General features: G+C 39.5%; 1 protein-coding gene across 3 annotated transcripts in view; it reads left to right on the top strand.

The window, feature by feature from the left end:
• The window catches only part of LOC125305956 (collagen alpha-6(VI) chain-like), a 45,741-nt gene that overhangs the window by 12,218 nt on the left and 12,931 nt on the right, over positions 1-20,592 (top strand). For all 3 annotated transcript variants that reach the window (XM_048261045.1, XM_048261044.1, XM_048261046.1), the window contains exons 10-38: positions 14-592; positions 1,001-1,573; positions 1,695-2,044; positions 2,600-2,678; positions 5,729-5,874; positions 8,155-8,247; positions 8,387-8,440; positions 9,238-9,309; positions 9,407-9,433; positions 9,626-9,670; positions 10,032-10,085; positions 10,340-10,402; positions 10,781-10,846; positions 10,949-11,002; positions 11,098-11,133; positions 12,286-12,348; positions 13,042-13,104; positions 13,347-13,409; positions 15,456-15,518; positions 15,812-15,862; positions 16,088-16,123; positions 16,247-16,309; positions 16,405-16,467; positions 16,958-16,993; positions 17,083-17,119; positions 17,320-17,331; positions 17,651-18,144; positions 18,997-19,090; positions 19,739-20,416. In XM_048261045.1, coding sequence (XP_048117002.1) covers positions 14-592; positions 1,001-1,573; positions 1,695-2,044; positions 2,600-2,678; positions 5,729-5,874; positions 8,155-8,247; positions 8,387-8,440; positions 9,238-9,309; positions 9,407-9,433; positions 9,626-9,670; positions 10,032-10,085; positions 10,340-10,402; positions 10,781-10,846; positions 10,949-11,002; positions 11,098-11,133; positions 12,286-12,348; positions 13,042-13,104; positions 13,347-13,409; positions 15,456-15,518; positions 15,812-15,862; positions 16,088-16,123; positions 16,247-16,309; positions 16,405-16,467; positions 16,958-16,993; positions 17,083-17,119; positions 17,320-17,331; positions 17,651-18,144; positions 18,997-19,090; positions 19,739-20,416 — 4,107 coding nt within the window. The remainder of the gene's footprint in view (positions 1-13; positions 593-1,000; positions 1,574-1,694; positions 2,045-2,599; positions 2,679-5,728; positions 5,875-8,154; positions 8,248-8,386; positions 8,441-9,237; positions 9,310-9,406; positions 9,434-9,625; positions 9,671-10,031; positions 10,086-10,339; positions 10,403-10,780; positions 10,847-10,948; positions 11,003-11,097; positions 11,134-12,285; positions 12,349-13,041; positions 13,105-13,346; positions 13,410-15,455; positions 15,519-15,811; positions 15,863-16,087; positions 16,124-16,246; positions 16,310-16,404; positions 16,468-16,957; positions 16,994-17,082; positions 17,120-17,319; positions 17,332-17,650; positions 18,145-18,996; positions 19,091-19,738; positions 20,417-20,592) is intronic.

The following is a 20,592-nucleotide window of genomic DNA, read 5'->3' as shown; positions in this document are numbered from 1 at the left end:
TACTCCCTTTTAGATTGCACAAGGACAGAGGTGGCAGACATGATCTTCCTTGTTGATGGCTCCAGCAGTATTAGTGCGGATCAATACAAGAGCATGCAACGCTTTATGACCTCACTTGTGAATAGCACGAATGTTGGAAAGAACCTGGTCCGGTTTGGTGCCATCGTCTACTCGGACGACGCAGAGTCCATGTTCACTCTGAATCAGTACACTACCGCAAAGGAGGTACGAACGGCCATAACAACCATTAGAAAACCAGGTGGAAACACTTACACAGGTGCTGCGCTTCGCTACACACTGGACTACTTTGGAAAACAACATGGTGGCCGTCGCGAGCAGGACGTAACTCAGATCCTTTTCATCATTACTGATGGAGCAGCCACAGATCCTGTTTTACTGCCTGTGTGGTCGAAAGAGATCCTGAGTTATGGGATCATGATATATGCCATTGGTGTGGGAGGGGCCAAAGAGAGTGAGCTTAAGATCATGACTGGAGGAGACAGAAGAAGGGTGTTTTATGTGAGTGACTATGATGCTTTGGAGGTCGCGCACAAGAACATCTCCAGTGAGCTTTGTAAAGACATCAAACCACGTAAGTCCTTTTTTTAAATTAAATAAACAGTCTCAGGTGCCCCCATGTCAGCTGGGTTCTGCTAAAGGTTTCTTCTTATTTAGTTTTATCTATACTACTGTCAACTTTGTGCATGTTCTAGAGGCCTTGGTGTCTAAAAAGAGTATTGAGACCATGCTTATTGTTATCAATGCTCACTGAAGCTATATGAATGAATGTCATTGGTACTAAAAAATCATTGCAAGCAGGCCTGGATCTACACTGCTCAGATTGTGTGTGTGTGTGTGTGTGTGTGTGTGGGGGGGTTAGTTTTAATATAAGAGTATATTCTTGCAGTAACATCATGTAGGTTGCCAGATTGCAAGCACATGAACTAAATTCAAAAGTCATTTCTAATGTGAAAGTGAGCAAATTATGATTTTTCTTTAGCATGTGAGAAAAAGGAGGTAGACCTGGTCATGTTGACGGACAGCTCCGGCAGCATCAGTGCCACTGACTTTACCATCATGAAGACGTTTATGAAAAAGATGGTGAGCAGCTTCTACATCAAACCAGAGGCTGTGCAGGTGGCCCTAGCCCAGTTCAGCGCTTTCCCCAAGAAAGAGTTCCACCTCAACGAGGTTGACAGTGAAGCCACAGCACATGCTAAAATTGATGCCATTGATCAAATTGGACAAGGCACATATATCGGAAGGGCCCTTGAGTTCACCAGGAAGCGGTTCTTCCAGACAGCAAATGGCAGCCGGAAAAACAAGGGTGTCTCACAGAACCTTATTGTGATTACCGATGGCGACTCACAGGATGAAGTGAAAGAAGAGGCAATGTTGCTCAGAGCCATGCACGTTGATGTGTATGTCATTGGAGTGGGCAATATCCACAGGGATGAGCTGATTCAGATTGCTGGCACTGCAGAGAGGGTCTTCATCGTGAACGACTTTCGTGTCCTTGAACAAATCAAGTCAAAAGTGGTGGAAACTGTTTGCAGGCCACTAGCAACCTCGCGTAAGATGTTTGATCAAATGTTATGATACTTCACAATTTTAATCTTTACTATCTCCTTGTAAAATTGTTTTTTTTTCCCATAGATAATATTAACATGTACTGTACTTTGATTTTTCTTCAGCCTTCATTTGCTCTGTGGACATCGGCATTGGGTTTGATATTTCCAACAGGCCCAAACCATCACTATTCAGTACACAAGTGAAACTGCAGAATTACCTACTTGAGATTGCTGAACGCATCCCCTCACTACCCAACCTGTGTTGTGCACAGGGCCAAACTATCGAGGCACACATCGGCTTCCGTCTAGTCTCTAAAGAGGGCAAGGTGCTAGATAAATTCAACTTTGAAACAGTCAGCAAAGATGTGATGACAAAGGTGCTGGCGTTGCAGACAGTAGAGGACCTGGCCTTCAATGCACAGCTGCTGAGGTCCTTTAAAGATATGTTCAGCACTTCAACTGCTGGTGTGAAGGTAAGCATGCCAAACAGTAAGCAAGAGAATATATATCACATTAATGATATACAATGTTTATACATAATGCCTAATAATAGTACTGACCTCTGTTACTCATAGTACATGGCTATGATTACAAATGCACTAAAACCACTCAGTTTCTTATATCTTTTAAAAACAGCAACTACATACAAAATCTGGCTTTGGAGTCATGTGATGGTTTAGATAGCACAGTTGCACACTGCACCAAATAAATGGCCTTTGTTTTTGCTTGTTGTAGTCACCCTTCGATTCACCTTATTCAGGCAGTGGCCATTGTGTAAACCAAAACGAGGCTACAGGGGACACTGCCTACAGCATGTCATTAATGCATTAATGCATATAATACAACAATTCTATGGTTTGTGTACCCTGCAGTCTCGTTTTGGTTTACAATGGATGCCGCCTGAGTAAGGTGAATAGAGCTGTTCCTCTGAGCCTGCTTTTGCTCGACTGGCTCACAGAAGATGTCATATGGCATTTGAGCTGCATGCACATTAATAATTGCACTGTGTTTTCTTTAAAAAAATGTAGGTGCTGATCATCTTCACTGATGGGCTTGATGATCCCGTTGAGATGCTTCAGATAGAGTCTGAATCTCTGAGAAATAGCGGTATGTCTTCAAATATGGATTTTTAACATACTGCACATTTGTGGAGCAGACATACATAACATTATAATCAAGCTACATTTTAGAAGGAAAGCCAAACTTGACCCTGAAGACTCTTCACAAGACCTAATTCTGTGTTGGATACAGTATGATCATCATTCAGAATTAACATGTATTGCAATATGAATTGTATTGTGGCCTCTGTATTGTGATAAGTAAAGTATCTTATCGTGAGGTTGCAGGCAATACCCAGCCGGAAGAATGTTGCAAGAATTCCTTGATGGAATTGTCAGAACTCTAGCCTGACGAGCCAGACCCACATTAAAATGTAGGGTCTGGGCACTCACCCTGATTCCAGACCCACATTAAAATGTGGGTCTGGAAGCTATCAGTGCAGTCCGAGGGCGGGATAATCAGTTGTCTTTCATATTCCCTCTGCACGCAATAGGACAGCGGCAGCGCTATGAGTCCCATGCGTTTCCCACCAGCGGAGCTAGTTGGCTAGTTCAAACGTTTGCCAACTTAATAAAAGCTTAACTCGTGTCACACTGTTTGCCAACAGCAACATCCATCTTATTATGACCGCCGCGCAGACTAGGTTTAGTCAGATTTTTTTTATTTTTATTTTTTTCCTTTTTCGCATGTCCAAATTTCCGTCAAGGATTCCGGGACACTGAAAGACGAAACTTGGTGGGCATGTAACCCCATATGGATAGCATGGAACCATCGTTTTTCGTTTGGATCTGTCGCCCCCCCGCTGGACTGCACCCCCGAAAGGAGGGTAGGGCAGACACAGTTTTCTGTGAATATCTCGAGAACCGTAAGGTTTAGGAGGACCATTTTTTTTTGTATGTTGATCTCAAGGGGCCATGTCAACCCATTCCATAACCACTCATTTCATGTATAGCCCACCTAGTTAAACACAAAAAGTAAAAAAATTAGGTGTTTTTCATCACAATATCTCTGGCTGACATGGTCAAAACTGCACGAAATTAAAATGAGGTAATCGCGGGTATCTGTGACCTAACATAGTCAAAACTGCACAAAATTGGAAGTGTAAGATCATTATGACACCCTCTGAATGCACGCCAAGTTTCGTGGAATTCCGTTCATGGGGGGCCAAACAATAAATTAATTTATGTTACTACAGTATACACCAACTGGCCTGTGGTGGCGGGAGACAGTTTTCTGTGAATATCTCGAGAACCGTAGGGCCTAGGAGGTCCACCTTTTTTTTGTATGTTGGTCTTAAGGGGCATGTCAACCCATCCCATTACCACTTATTTCATGTATAGCGCCACCTAGTTAAAAAATTAAAAGCAAAAATTAGGTGTTTTCATCACAATATCTCTGGCTGACATGGTCAAAACTGCACGAAATTAAAAGTGTAGGATCATTATGACACCCTCCGAATGCATGCCAAGTTTTGTGAACTTTCGTTCATGGGGGCCTTACAATAAAATAATTTATGTGTACATTTAGTGACCGTTACACCAACAAGGATTCCCGGGACACTGAAAGACCGGGGTACCACGAAACTTGGTGGGCATGTAACCCCACATGGATAGCATGGAACCATCGTTTTTGTTTTGATCTGTAGCCCCCGCTGTACTGGACCCCCGAAAGGAGGGTAGGGCAGACACAGTTTTCTGTGAATATCTTGAGAACCGTGGGGCCTAGGATGACCAATTTTTTCCGTTATGTTTGCCTCCAGGTGTCATGTTAACCCATTCCATGTGCACACATGTGCATAAACAGATACACACGCATACACACATACATTCACAGTAATCATAATTATGACACATACTCACACAGTAGACATATGTACGCATGCATGCACATGCACAAACACACATCATACGCAGACAAACACACAAGCACGCACACACACACACACACACACACACACACACACACACACACACACATAAACATAAACATAAACATGTACACACACATGCACACAATTCAAGAATTTCTCAGAATTATGAACAGGCAAGATGGGGGTGGGGTTGTATAAAATGAATTTTACATGTGAAATCTATGAACTAATCATGTTTTGGTACTTGTTGTCTAGCAGATACCAGTGAGAATTGAGTGTGGATAATGCAATTTAGTGAGACAGTTAGAATCATATAGGCCTTTCAGCGTGATTTATTTTTGTGGAAAAAATGTGCTGGACTGGGCGGCGGTCATATTTTGTACCGCTCTGCGGTACATCTAGTTTGTTTTCGAGTAACAGGGAATTCAAGCCAAATCGTTGCAACTCTGCCATCAATCATTATGTTAAGCCCACCTAACGACTCTATACACAATTTCATTGGCCTGATTGAGTTTCGATTTCTGGAGCTCACAAGACTAGACTTGCTAGACTAGCCCTGGCAGCAAATGTAATTTGCTGACGCTAGGGGCGCGTCTAGATTTCTAGGCTATCAGAACTCCTCAATCCTGTCAATATTCAGAAGTATCATAGGGTTAAGAAATTGCATGGGTCTGGAGTTGCCTTTAGAGTTGTTCCAGATAGGGATGCACCGATAAATCAGCCAACAGCGGTATCAGCCAATATCGGCCTTGTTGACTGATATCGGCTATTAGCACATTTATAACATTTACCGATGGCAGTGGCTGATGTTTATCTGTTATGCTGCATCAATTCTGCACTTGGTAAATGTTGTGCTATGAAGGCTTAAAAGACTTGAAGATGGTTCGGTTCTTTTTTGTTAATGAATATTTTTCTTTCAACTCTACTGAAGGGTATAATTGGCAACAAAAACAAAGTAAACGAACTAACAAAGTATCAGCATCAGTTCTTGGTCAAATGATTATTTTATACATGGTATCGGCACAGAATTTGTTAATCAGTGCATTCCTAGTTCCAGGGGGATTGGAAACTTGAAGGATGTTGTATGAAACCCACTAGATGGGATGTCTAGACAGCATACAGTAGCTTTGAGGAAACAATGATGGGTGAGCATACAGTAGCTTTACTAAACTCTCACAAATCCACTCAGTTTTTTCTACCGTGTTGTTCTTCTCTACTTTCTGACCAGATGTCCACGCACTTCTGGCGGTGGCTTTGGATGGAGCCACAAATGCCCACGAGCTGGAGCTGGTTGAGTTTGGGCGAGGATTTGGCTATAAGCAACCTCTTGCCATCGGAATGCATAATGTGGAAAGTGCCATACTGAAACAAATTGTAAGAAGCGTTTTATGAAAATCTGTTGCTACCACTCCTCTTAACTGTGTGCTTTTTATGCACTGTCTGTATAATTTCCATTATTTAGGATTTGTACAAGTTTTTGTAATATGTAGTGACCAGGGCTACGATACCTGTGCATTTGTTTTTTTTCATTTCCCATGTTAATTAACAGGTTAGAACTTTCACATTGCCTCTGTGAAACGCATGTCTCAACAGCGAGTCATCTAGAGCAGTATTTTTTTGTGTCACGGCATCCCTTGCTTATAAAGACACAATATTGTTCAGGGAAATGCAGAAAACTAAGAACAGTTTTGCAAGGAGTGCCACTAGGGTGTAAGGCTGGGTGTCCCTCTGGTGATCTTCAGTTTAGGGATCCAAAGAATTCAAAAAGATCTGAGATAACCCATTTGAGTGCTTCAGATCTTTGCAACATACAGTACAGAAAACTAGTTTTGTATATATACATTGTATTGACTAATGTAATAATGTCTAAAAATAACACATAATACAACTCCAGGATCCAGGATAAAAAAAAAAAACAGTAGGCCTACAGTAGGCTACCTTTTTTTTAAACATTTATTTATTATGGATTTTGTTCATTTTACAAACAGAACAATACAAAACAACACTATAGCACACAATAAGGCACATTATAAAGAAGCAACAGCAACAGAAAAGATGCTGGTTATAAAGCATAGATATAGACCCTTTCAAGAGAGTTCCATTATCAGCATCATAGTTGGCCCCACAAGACTTCCTTTTTAACATTCCATATGTTATCTTAATGCAGAGGAAGTAGATTGGGGCCCAAATAGAACGTTCAAGCATTGTTTTTGTTTTTATTGTTGAAAGGGTCTATAGCATATGGTTTGTACTTACAGTAGGCTACCTAGTGTAATTCAATATAGATCCATAAGGAGTATAAGCATACCTGTTCTTCATTATGAGCCCATTGTCAGAGAGGTCTGTGCCCTCTGTGCCTTGCCACTTATTGTTTTATGCTTGTCCATTATGTAAGGGATGACGGCCGCCGAGGTTTCCTGTTATACGGAGTTAATGGACGAGGAGGAGGCAAAAAACTCCCCAACGGATCAGCTGAGGGCAGTTTCCTCAGCCGAGTCCATAACGGGACACCTCGGCGGCCGTTATCCCTTACATAATGGTTATTCAAAATTTATAGCCACCCACCAGCCAATTAGAAAAGAGTATCTTCTCTCCGGGTGATAACATTTAGTTGGATAGGCCTATATTGAATGAAGCATTGAAATTAATAGATCAACATACACTTTTAAAAATAATGTGTTAGAAACAACATAAACTGTATTGTCCCTTTATGGACATAGAGATGTGTGAACCTGAGCACACCGTAAATCAGGAGGATAACGCGGAGGATGGTAGGCCTACTCGAGATTTATATTAATGAAGACGATTAGAGAGGAGAGGAAGTGAGAGTGGGGCAAAATGTTTGTCCAGCAACAGCTTGCCAATGATAACTGAGAATGAGAGGGTTTGTTGTAAAGAGTTCCACTTAGGATTACTGTCAAGACCTAGCCGGTTCAACCGATTCACGTCACTCACTACCCAGGAAATCATTAAGACATGCATAACCATGGCGGCCTACGAGTTAACAGGTTTTCTAGATTTTTTATACCACCTTTTTTATAGCTGATGCCAACGTTAATCTTATAAGGCCAACATGTCGTACTAGCCTGGGTTCCTTTAAAAAAAAAAAAACAACACAATTTGTGTTATTTTCAACACATTCGTTTTAAGAGAGAACATGGTAGACAATTCAGCCATTTCCTTTTATAGTGTTTCCCTATGAGCCCATATAACACTTTTACTAACAATAGTGTGTGCCCTGGAAGAGAAAGATTTGCTGGTGGCAGATCCAGCTGAAAGTGTACTATTGTACTATTGTACTATTTCTGTGTGGTGTTGTCTGTCGTGCTTCAGCTTGTCTGTGTATATATATATATATATATATATATATATATATATACACACAATAATATATATATATATATATATGGTCTGCATATATAAGTCATTTCTCTTTAACTTTTTGACTTTACTTAACCCTTCAGCCGGTACGATCACACCAGTGTGACAAGAATGCTGGAAATTGAACGTTCTAACGAATAACTAGGTTTATTGAATTCAACATGTAATTTTAGAACCTTGCATTGTTGCAGAACATAATTTTCTTTTAGAATGTTAAAAGCTCCCCTGCTGAAGGGTTTACAGTAAGTCCATGTCTTGTCTGCACCTCTTTAGGATACAGCTACAGAGAGAGTGTGCTGTGGTGTGATGTGTAAGTGCAGTGGTCCAGACGGAATGCGAGGACCACGAGGACCGCCAGGCCAAAAGGCAAGGACACACTGAGAGGCAGATTTTTGATCAATTCATTATTAATGTATAATTAATTTTTCCGTGATCAATTTATTTATTATTCTTTTACATGTGTGCTTTGTGATTCCAATTAATGTGCTGGCCATCATCTGTGCAGGGCCCTCCAGGCACAAAGGGTCATGCAGGATATCCCGGAGAAGAGGGTGGTCCTGTAAGTGTCATTTTCATGTATATTTATATATCTGTATAAATCAAATAGTGTGTGTGTTTGTTTGTTTGCCAAGGATATATATATATATTTATATACTTTTTTGATCCCATGAGGGAAATTTGGTCTCTGCATTTAACCCAATCGGTGAATTAGTGAAACACAAACAGCACACAGTGAACACACAGTGAGGTGAAGCACACACTCGGGGAGCAGTGAGGGGTTAGGTGCCTTGCTCAAGGGCACTTCAGTCGCAGCCCACTGGTCGGGGCTCGAACCGGCAACCCTCCGGTTACAAGTCCAGAGTGCTAACCAGTGGGCCACGGCTGCCCCCTAGGGATGGAACGGGGTGTGGTAAAGCGATGTAGCGAATAGGGGGAATACGTAATACACTGTCACTAAAAGAGGGCCTTCCACTTTTCCATGGCACTTGATGGCCACTGTGCTTCTCCTACACACTTGAAAAGGTATATAATTGGTTGCAAACTGCAAGGTCACCACTAGATGGCGTTAAATGCATCATACTGCACCTTTAAAGTGACTGAAGTAAGATGCCTCAGTCAGAGTGCTATACAGTATTTGAAATGTACTTAAGTCTTAAAACTCAAATGTACCTTGGGAGTCACATTTTGTAACTAATCTGGCAGCCAAGTGCCACTACTTAATGTAAAATATTTCAGCTTTCTTGTCTATGTATTTCAATAGAAAATAACAAATAACAAAAAAAAACAAAAACAAATTGGTTTCAGAGTTGTGTTCAATTAGAATAAAGATTTCAAACACCAGTTTGTTTTCTTTAGGGAGAAAGAGGCCCTCCAGGTCCAAATGGAACTCAAGGAGTGCAAGGGTGCCCTGGGAGAAGAGGCATAAAGGTACATATGCATAATGAGTTTTGAAAACATTTTGAAAAGAAATGTCTTCTGTAAAAACTGAAAAAAATATCTCATTCATTGTCGCTGGGATTTGCAGGGAGGAAGGGGCTACAGAGGTGATACAGTGAGTACAGAAATAATCGATCTTCTTTCACTTAATCTTCAATTAATGAAATGAAAAAGAAAAATGCACAATGTACATCTGCAGTGTGGTGTGTAGCACATACATCCAAATATATAAATGTAACACAGAACTGTATTAATGACAATACCACTTAGCTCATTTAGCATCATGGATCCAATTTCTGTTTGACAGGGAGAAGATGGAGAACATGGACTGGATGGAGTTAATGGTGAACAGGTAATTTACCTCCAGATTCTCTTCAACTAAACTTTTTTTTTGAAAGAAAAGAAGAAGGAACGCTTCTCTGGGTCGAATTTTCTTTTGTTATAGTCAAAACATTCAGGGTGCTCTTCAAAAGGGGTTGAGTTGAAACACATTAGCATGTAGCCATTTCCGATTAAAGGCTTTTTACATGTATCAGGAGTGCCTCAACTTTCCTGTTTTTTCAATGTTTTCAAAGACTTTTTGCTGAAACAAACAGACATTCAATATATTTTACTCATCCAAAATGAAACTGCAGTTATGGTAGTTTTATGATAGTCGGAATGTATATTTTAACTTGTTTTTACATTAACATTTTGATATCTATCCTTCACAGGGTGTCACTGGTGTGGCTGGTGCTTCTGGAGAGAGAGGAGAGCCTGGCAGCCCAGTAAAGTATTTTTCTAATGGGTCTATTGCATCTGCATGCACTGAACATATTTTCATTCAAGACAGCCTCAAAATCAGCATGATCATTAGATTTAGGAATGTATTTGCCAGCACATGAAATTATAGATAGAATAAAAATGCACAAGTGAATGCACTTGTGCATTCATGTTAGGTATTGTTAGTATAGAAGTATGCAAATTGGAACACAGGCATTATTCCATCTGAAATATCCTCTCATCCTCCTGTGCGTTCCAGGGTCGCCGTGGTATTAGAGGGGACCCTGGTGTCAAGGGACAGAGTGGTCTGAGAGGAGATCCTGTAAGTTTTACTGACTTTTGGTCAGCTTTAATCACTCACTCATGTGAATTTCATGTGTATTTTGACTCACAGGTCATTCAAAAATGTTAATATTTTCTCTTACAGCAGCACAAAACATTAGTTACCATGTGATCTATGGTTGGAGAATACTACTGTTCTTTGTGATGCTATTGACACATTGTTACTAAAATCTATGTGCAACTGTGTCACATTAACTAATTGAGGGAATTGCCAGAGCAGCAACAACTTGTATTTGTTACATCAATGTTGTGTAATATAAGAGGCTCTGTGAATCTTGAGTCTAATATCAAGGTGCACTGGATGACCTACATGTAGTGTCTTTTCCTGTTCAAAACATTTCCTTTTCGCTCTGTTCAGGGAGAGCCTGGGACAGACAACACTATAGCAGGCCAAAAAGGAGAGAATGGACACAGAGGAATGCAGGTTTGTGAAGTAACATGGGTGCATGATACAAATTGACACGATAAAAGTAGATAGATTTACAGCACTACTGACTCAGCTTTTTGCCTCTTGCTCCTTTTACAGGGAGAAGCAGGACCGGACGGTTCGCCAGGGAGACCAGGGGATGCTGGAAACACAGTATGCCCATCATCCCCTCATTGCATTAATGTCTTTGGGTCTTATTGCGTCACCAATTTCACTGGTATGATTTTGATTCTTTTTCTGTTTTCAAGGGCCCTCAAGGGAGAAGAGGTAACCCAGGTGTCAAGGTAAAGTTTGAACTGCTGTTGAAGAGGCAACATTGCATAAGATTTTTAGTGAGGTAGTTGTGTGCACATCCCACCTTTCTTTAGGCCAGGTGCAGGACAAAGGTATATGAGCGTAATAGAAGAGAGAACAACGGAGTTTAGCTCTAAACTTTTAATTAAAAACCAACAACGTTTCGACCCGTCTGGGTCTTCTTCAGGCCTGAGCGGACATTCTCTCTTCTATAATTTTGCATAAGATGTCTCAAATTCAGATATGCACACTGGTCTCGGACAGATATATTTTAATCCAGTCCTATAGGAAGGCTGCTCTGAGTGATAATACAGGAAAGCACAAGAGGGCCATAGTCTTTAACCTACCCTAGTCTTTAGTTATGGCTAATCTAAATTTGACATTCAAGACAAGCCTACATAGCTGAGGGGGGACTTTAAGGATTTTAGGTGTATAATATCAGCATGTTAGATATTCTATGGACTATGGATTCTATGGACATGTGAGATATTCCATGGTTAGATAATCCATGGTCTAGTCTCCTGTCTGAGACTACTGTATCTGGAGTTAGTATTGAGCAAGATATAACATCTATTTGTATTCCCACAACAATGCGATGTATCAATTTGCTGCAACTATTATTATTAAATGTTGTATTGGAGTTTTTAACATAGCTAGTAACAGGTTAGATGCAGATGTACTTATGAATGCTGTCAGATTGCAAGACAATTTTGTATAAAATAAAGAGCAACTTGTCTGTTCTGTTTATGCAAATGTCAATATCACAAAGAAATAATGGTAAATTTGACCAATAGTTATCAACAATATTGCTAGAATTGATTAATGTATCATGCATCTGCAGGGTTTAAAGTGTGTGTGTGTGTGTTATTGGGGCAGTTCCGCCACCTCAGATAAAAATAATAAATATATTATTTCATACCAACGATATACTGTAGTGCGATGATATTGTTAAAATAAATGGTGAGTTAATTTTTCGCATGTACAGAGGTGACAAAAAAGCTAACAATTCTTGTCCAAAAAGTATTGCTACACCACGATACTCAATATGTTCATCATTTTTCCCCATTGCATTGACACTGGATTTTAGGGTTCCCCCACCTGCCAAATCCCACTTTAACCGCTGTGCATCTGCTTTATTACAGGGATCAATTGGAGATCCGGGAGATATTGGAATCCAGGGCAGCCCTGGGCCATCAGGCGCTCAGGTAACACTGCTAGTTGGACTACACGTATAATCAAACGTTGCAAATGTACATACTGTAGCCCTATAGGTTGTCATTTGCAATGGGTCTGCTTAAGTACTGTAGATTCCAATAAGACGGCGTTGATGTTGATGCTGTGTATACGTTTTTAACAAATGGAAGCAGACAATAAACTCATTCCATTCTTAATTAATCTAGAACGACCAATTAACTGTTGTTAAGAAGTTTTACTGTTAGACTTTCTGTTGAAAAATGAGGAAAGTTATACTTAAATACCTCTCATTAAATAGCCTGCTGATGTGTTTTGATACAAACACCGATACTGAATATGCTGTGTGTACAGAAAGCTTTTGTTGTCAAAACGAGTATGAAGGAGACCTTCTGGCAGGAGTTCATGAACTGTAAATGAAGAAAGGAATGATCACTAATTTAGTCAGATATACTATGTATATACAAAGTCCCATTTTCAGACAGATGAAAGCTCCAGGACATGAAAACGTGCTGTTAAAACTTACTGTAGTAAATTTGTTTTGTGTTTCTGTTCTACACGTCATTTCTCAAAGATACATCAGTAAAACGTTTAAGCAAAAGCTTTCAGTTTCAACATGAAATGTAATTTCATGTAGTGTTGTTATTGCTCATGATTATGGTCTTTACCTTGTATGGTTATTAATGCCTGATTTATTTGTCTTTCAGGGGCCAAGAGGTCCTATCGGTCTAATAGGGCCAAGTGGCAGTTCTGGTTTACCTGGACCTCAGGTAACTGTCAAAGATAACCACACTGTAAATCACAGAGTGTTGTGTTGCACTATTCTGTGAATATTTGCTTAAAACAAAAACGCAGATTAATTGCAAAAATGACACTATGCTGCATTAAAAGTATAGTTGGTGATTCTAATCCAATACATTTTTTTTGTCTTATCCCACAAATTGCTCCTAATGGCCTGAAGCCATATGGAAAACAGCACCAATCACTGTAATAAAATGTGTTCTCTCTGAAGGGACGACCAGGAACTACAGGTCCCAAAGGATCTCCAGGAGGTGCAGGATCAAAGGGACAGAAAGTTAGTCAAATCAAATGCACATACATGCTCACATCCACACTCTTCACACACATGGGGCCCTAAAGATCCATAGCATAAACATCATTGGGTTAGGTCAATGGTCCCACACACCACATGATTGCTAGTTCATGCATGAGACAGTTTTTGCCTGCTGACTGATGTTGTTGTCAAAACAATTATCACACAGGCCTAAACCAAAGCACCCTGGCCATTGTGGGCAAAATTACATTTTGTTTGCAAAAGATTAACATCTACAAAACATTTAAAAAGTACAACAAAAGCAAATCTTTCCTTCAAATAATACAACTTGTGTATGCCAAATATAGGCTTTAAATCAATAATTACAAAATTTACCACAAAATGCAACACAGTTTACAACACCAATAGGTACAACCTTGAATGTTTCTATGTCTGTGCCATTTGTTGACACTTTACATAGTTATAGTATGTGTTAAAAGGTAAACATGCATATCACAGTATGAATTTTCCTCCTCCCAAGATCCTGTCCTTGACATGTAAGACCTACAGTATATTAAGCATTTCAACTACAGTTGTCCCCAGAATTATTGGCACCTCTGCTAAAGTTGACTAAAAAGAGGAATATAAAATCATCTTTTGGAAATTGATCTTAATGCCTTAAGTAAAAAAATGAGGACATATCCAACCTTTAAGGACACCAATTACAAGTATTGGCACCCCTATGTTAAATTCCCATAGAGGCAGGCAGATTTGTATTTTTAAAGGCCAGTTATTTCATGGATCCAGGATACCATGCATCCTGATAAAGTTCCCTTGGCCTTTGGAATTAAAATAGCCCAACATCATCACATACCCTTCACCATACATAGAGATTGGAATGGTTTTATTTCAGTTAGCCTATTAGCCTGTTTGATTTGCATTGAGCTCATTGAGCATCAAACCAGCTAATAGGCTAACTGAAATAACAGTTCCTCCCCACGTAATCTCTCTCAGCCACATCTTTGGTACAAATCGGGCAGGCAAATTGTTAGGGCATCCTAATACGTAATTCTACGCATAAGTGCACCGTAGCACGTAAAAGTTTAAATTAGAACATGGATAGTAGAATATTAAAATATTAAAATATTCTACTGTCCATAGACAGTATATTCCTTCACCAGTGTTGGGCAAGTTACTTCAAAAGCGTAATGCATTATTTATTACTTGTTACTGTCATCTCAAAGTAATTTGTTACATTACAATATTACTGTCTTTGAATTGTAAGGCATTACAATACATTTACATTACTTTCACCAAAATAACATTAAATATGGATTTGGTGTTCTCAATAGATCTTCATGTGTTCAATGCAGCTCATTACACAACAGGAGGTTATGTGGTATGGCATAATGACTGAGCTAGGCTTAAGGCTAACAAAAGAACAATATAATGGTTGCAGTTATGGCTCACGTGACAATGTAGGCCCCAAAGGCCAAAGGTCACTCACAACTTAATATAGTAAAATATAGCCATAGTGAAATTGTATGTTGACTTTAAATGGTTCTCATCATTGCTGGTTGCCTTTCCTTCCACTTACAGTGGTGTAGACTTAATGCATATAGTTTGAGAATAATGGCTATGATCTTTGTCTGTAAAAGCAACATTTTAGTTATTCTCACTGCTTGAAATGAGAAGTATAGCCTAACCATGTTAGATCTGTTGCATGAATGGCAGAGATAACTCAAATTCCCTTTCTGCAGTCATCTAAATAAGGCAATCAAATTCCAGGACCAGCATAGATTTTCTTTTTTAATTCTTGGATAATTTTCTCTGGTGCCAATTGAGCATTTCTCAATTTTGGATTAAAAAGCAGTCAGTCAGTCAGTTACTGAGAATTGTACCGAGTAAAAAATAATTGCATTGGTAATGCCTTACAGTACATTACTGCATTACAGCAAAAAGCAATGCATTACTGTAATTACATGACTTTTTTAATGCATTACTCCCAACACTGCCCTTCACTAACCACTACTACACCAATCCTATGTTTAGTCCTACCCTCATCATGTTCACTGTGTGCCTGTTTAGGGTCAACAAGGAGATTCTGGAATCAAAGGAGGGATTGGATCTGCAGGCCCCAGAGGACCCCCGGTACGTCTATTTAAAAAGCTTCTCAAACTTAAATTTGCAAACAGCTCTTCTATCCTGTTTCTTTAACAATTATCAACACTGGTGGTATAAAGCCATGGATTCACCTTCCCAGACAAACAGTATGATAATCAGTGTTGCAATAATGATGCAGTTGTGCTGCATGTTTAATAAACTTTTAAATCACTTAAACAAAAATAAAAACAAAAACTTAATGCACAACTTAACTGCTTGTCAGTCATTTATTAGTTATTTAATGTCCTTAAAACTATTTTCATTGTTTGTGCTTGAATCAGGGGCTTGATGGGAGAGATGGCTACGGACCTCCAGGACCCAAAGGACTGAAGGTACAGCCAAGAGTGCTGTTGTCTAAAGAAGCTAAACAGGAAAATGTGAAAATAGTATCCTATTTAGAGGAATTTTACAAGTTTTATGGGACATGTTTTGAGTTGTGAATGCCACATGCTGTGCCACCAGAGGTCAGTGTTGCATTTACATTTGTCAGTACCTGTGAAAAATGTGTAATGCAAAGACCTGAATTTTAATGTACTGATCAATACAATATTTTAAAGGGCGAGTCAGGCTTTCCAGGTTATCCAGGACTACAAGTAAGTCATCTCTGAAATATTCTATACTTTACCAGTATTTGTGTAGATTTTACAAGACAAAGAATTGAATTCCATATTTCAAGTGAGGACATGATACAATGATAATTTTTGTTTGTGCCATAGGGAGAGGATGGTACTAAAGGTAAAAGTGGAGGTCCTGGAGTCAAAGGAAACAGGGGGCGAGGGGTGAGAACTGCCGTGTACCCACAACAATGATATTTTTTCAGTATTGAAATATTATCATTTACTATTTATAACTGAATTGCAAAATATTAAAACAGGGCAATGCTGGCAATAGTGGTCTGCCAGGTGACCCTGGAACTACTGGACCAACTGGACACAGGGTAAGATAGTGAATTAGTGAAATAATGATAATTAAAAATAAAACGATCATTGAAATGATGTTCCAGCTATGTTTTTGTACGTTGTGAATCAGTAAGCACTGTATTTTTGGTTGAACTTATATGTCATGAGGATTAAAAGATAAAACTTTTCATGTTTACAGCTTTTGGTTTTAAGGATGCTTAATCAGTTATTAATATTTGTTGGATGTGATATTTATTATCTGATATACTGTACACACCTTTTATACCTTTCTGCTCCTGAGCAATTAACCCCAAGTTGTTCCAGAGGGACTGTCTTTGTCTCTGTAAACCACTTTGGATTATACTATCAGCTCAATGTACGGCAATTCCTTCATTAGACAGTAAATGGCCCAGCTGGAGCAATGTCCAGCTGTCTTTGATCCTCTCAGTGCTGTTTCCTGAATGCCTACAGCAATGGAAAAGCAAGGTGAGATTAGGTCAGATTCAAAGTGTGCTGTTTACTTTTCAGGGCTCCAGAGGAGCTCCCGGACCCAGACAGATGAGTGTACGCTCTTTTCCCCCTTGTTCTTGGTTTCTCTTTGGTTACATTAGTGACATTCTACAACTCTGAAATGTAAACACTGTATTTTACAGGACTGCGAACTAATCAACTATGTGCGGGACAACTGTGGTATGTTTACATTTTATACTATTATTGCATGCTGTATCACTGAAGTAAGTAATAGGTTTCTGTTTGCCATAAATTCATATATTTGCAGTTTGACAAGAGTTCCATGGCCAGGGGCCAGTACTATTATTTTATTCCATATCATTCTGTATTTGATTTATAAATGATTTTGACTAATTATCTGTCACCTTCTTCTTAAACAGCTTGTGCCTCAGGTAAGGTTTTCATTTTTTTTTTTTTTTTTTTTTTTAAAACATGTCTTTTTTTGGTACGTACATGTTATTGTTCACATGGAGTTATTGTCATGTTTAAAGTAATCAGCATGAAAGAAATCATAATTTTTAATTGATCCTAGTGTTATTATCTACCCTTGAAAGGATTATAAACCCTTGAAAGCTTGTCAAGCCAAAATAGATCACACATTTCTATATCATCCACACATACTTGACAGTTGTAGATGCCAGTGATTGTTATAGTATAAAATTATAGTACCAGTTTATTTTCTGTGATAACACTCTTGTATTGTGTTCTAAGGTCTGATAGAGTGCCCAGCCTACCCCACTGAGCTGGTGATAGCCCTCGACATGTCTGAGGATGTGACCCCTGAGGTGTTTGAAAGGATGCGCGCCATTGTCCATCACTTACTGGAGGACATGTCCATTGCTGAGAGCAACTGCCCTAGGGGCGCCCGGGTGGCAATTGTGTCCTTCAGCTCCAGTGTGAAGTACCTGGTCCGGTTCTCAGACTACCATCGTAAGAAGCACCTCATCGAAGAGGTGAATAACATTGCCCTGGAACGCACCTCCAACCGCCGCAACATTGGGACAGCCATGCGCTTCGTGGCCAGACATGTCTTTAAGCGCACACGAAAGGGTCTGCTCATGCGGAAGGTGGCTGTCTTCGTCACCAATGGAGCCTCCCAGGATATCAAGGCAATTAACACTGCTGTCCTGGAATTCAAAGCCCACGACATTCACCCTGCTGTCATCTCCTTCAGGAATGCCCCTAATGTCCGAAGCGCTTTCGAGGTAAGTACAATAATGAAGAAAAAAGTGTATGAATCTTGTTCATAGGAAGACTGACGGATTGTTATGAAAATAAACGGTTTAAACGGTTAGTACAATTTGGTACCACTCCACACTGCCCCGCTTAACTTATATGTGATGTCTTTTTGGATATCTCATTTGTCATGTATGTCTGTCCTTGAACACTCCATCAACATTACATTTAGTGCAGTAACAAACAATCCGATTTCAGTCTGATTATACTCTACTCTGATTAAGAAAATGTCCAATCCAATTTCATTAAATCAGAATGAATACCCTTTGGAGTAATCGTTAGTATTAGTTACAGTTCATCATGATTCCTGAATGAAGGAATCTAGGGTTACACTTTACTCTACAGTATCAACATAAGAGTGACATGACACTGTCATGAACGTGTCATAAACAAGTCATAAACGTTGATGACATAACGCTTCTGTCATTAAGTGTCATTCGGTTTTTGTCATAACAAGTTAGGGTTAGGGTTTGGATTAGGGTTAGAGGGTAGTATTAGGGTTAGGGTTCATTTGTCATGACAGTGTCATGTGTTCATTCACTCTTATGTCGATACTGTCAAGTAAAGTGTTACCGAATCTAGTTACTTTTCCACTTACTATGTAAGATGGAATATTCAAAATTCTGATAATAATGTGATTGGTGCTTTTACCAGATTGTTCTGCACATGTAGTCACCCTAATTCTTTCCTTGTTGTCTTCACTTGTCATCAAATGTAGGGGTTGGACATGTGGGGGTTTCACTGTATGAAAATTGCCATATAGTTTTTGGTCAACATCATTGACCTTGCGCATTAGTAATTAGTATTTGATGTTTACACAGGCTGATGAAACCCAAAGTTTTATACTGAGCCTGGTGGAGAGTGGTCAAGAACGCCAGCAGATAAGTGATGTTAAAAAGTGTATAATATGCTACGGTATGTGAGATTACTTATCTCATTCATTTTAAAAGTTCATTAATTTATAATTTATCTCATTCATTTTATATATTCACTCATCCATGAGTTCATTTCATTGATGCATTGTCTCATTAATTGAATAAGTATGTATTTGTCTGTATATTTATGTACTTTTCATATATTTATGGCCAAATTATTGGTAGTTCAAATTAGGCCTGCACAATTTAAAATATATTCTAGCCTACATTTAATTTATTATGAAAATTAAGTATGTTGTAACTAGCATTTCATATAGTTAATTTGAGCAACAATTTGGACACTGGACAATTCAAGAGAACCTATTGTTAGCAAACACAGAACATTCAGATAGATAGATACTTTATTGATCCCCAAGGGGAAATTCAAGTCATTCACAGTACCTAGTCGTCACACCTTTGATTCAATATTGTAAACAAGAATAGGTGAAACTGTCCAAGGCGGACAGGTGAATGTTTTTTAGAGGCACTACATATCTGCGTATATAGATTTGTGACTGTGATACAATTATTAGGTATATTTTAGAACAAATTGTTATCAATGTGAAAGATGGTGCACAACGTAGACTAACCTTCATCGGCTGACAGGTTTTTTTTTTTTTTTATGTGATTCTCTTTTGACTCATTTCAGATCCTTGTAAAAGAGACGCAAGTTGTTCCAATATGAACAAGACTCCAGCTCCTGTTCAAGTAAACCTAGATCTGGCTGTGTTGGTGGACGGGTCACGCAATGTGCAAGCAGACCAGTATGAGGGTGTGAAAGAGCTGCTAGGTTCAGTGGTAGAGCAGATCGCTGTGAGCAGCCAGCCATCCAGGTCTGATGGTCAGGCCAGAGTTGCCTTGTATCAACCAGTTCCCAGCTCATACAGACCCACAGCAGAACAAGTTCCTGTCCAAGAGGAGTTTGACTTTACGAGTTTTCAGGACAGCAGTGCAATGAAAAAACACATTTTCCAGAGCATGCAGCAGCTTGGTGGGTCCTATGGGCTGGGATATGCAGTGGAGTGGGTCATCACAAGAGGCCTCCTGACGGCCGTAAAGTCACGTAAGAACAGAATGGTTCTTGCCATTATTGGTGGGGAAACGAGCTATTGGGATAGAGCCCAGCTTGAATATGCCTCCAAATTAGCAAGATGTCAGGGTGTGGTGCTGTTCACACTGACTGTTGGGGACACCTTCAACACCACACAAGTGGAGGAGCTGGCCAGCCTACCCTTGGAGCAACATATGGTCCATCTGGGAGAGGTGAAGCAAGGAGAGCAGGAATATGCCAAGCGCTTCTTGCGAACCTTCCTGAGCTTCGTTAAGAGTAAGGAATCCCTTATGCGAGAAACAGCATTCTTTCTTGCTTTTCTACTTATATCTATACAAACTCACCATTGCCCTTTTCTCTTTATATCTGTACTTTGAGTTTCAAGGTATAAGATTAGTTTAGCCTATAGTTTTGATTTGATTGATGTTCTCAGCAGAATAAGGTACTATTTT

Source organism: Alosa alosa, chromosome 13 (assembly GCF_017589495.1).
Source record: "Alosa alosa isolate M-15738 ecotype Scorff River chromosome 13, AALO_Geno_1.1, whole genome shotgun sequence".
NCBI classification, from domain to species: Eukaryota; Metazoa; Chordata; class Actinopteri; order Clupeiformes; family Clupeidae; genus Alosa; species Alosa alosa.
This window is presented reverse-complemented; position numbering and strand designations above follow the sequence as displayed.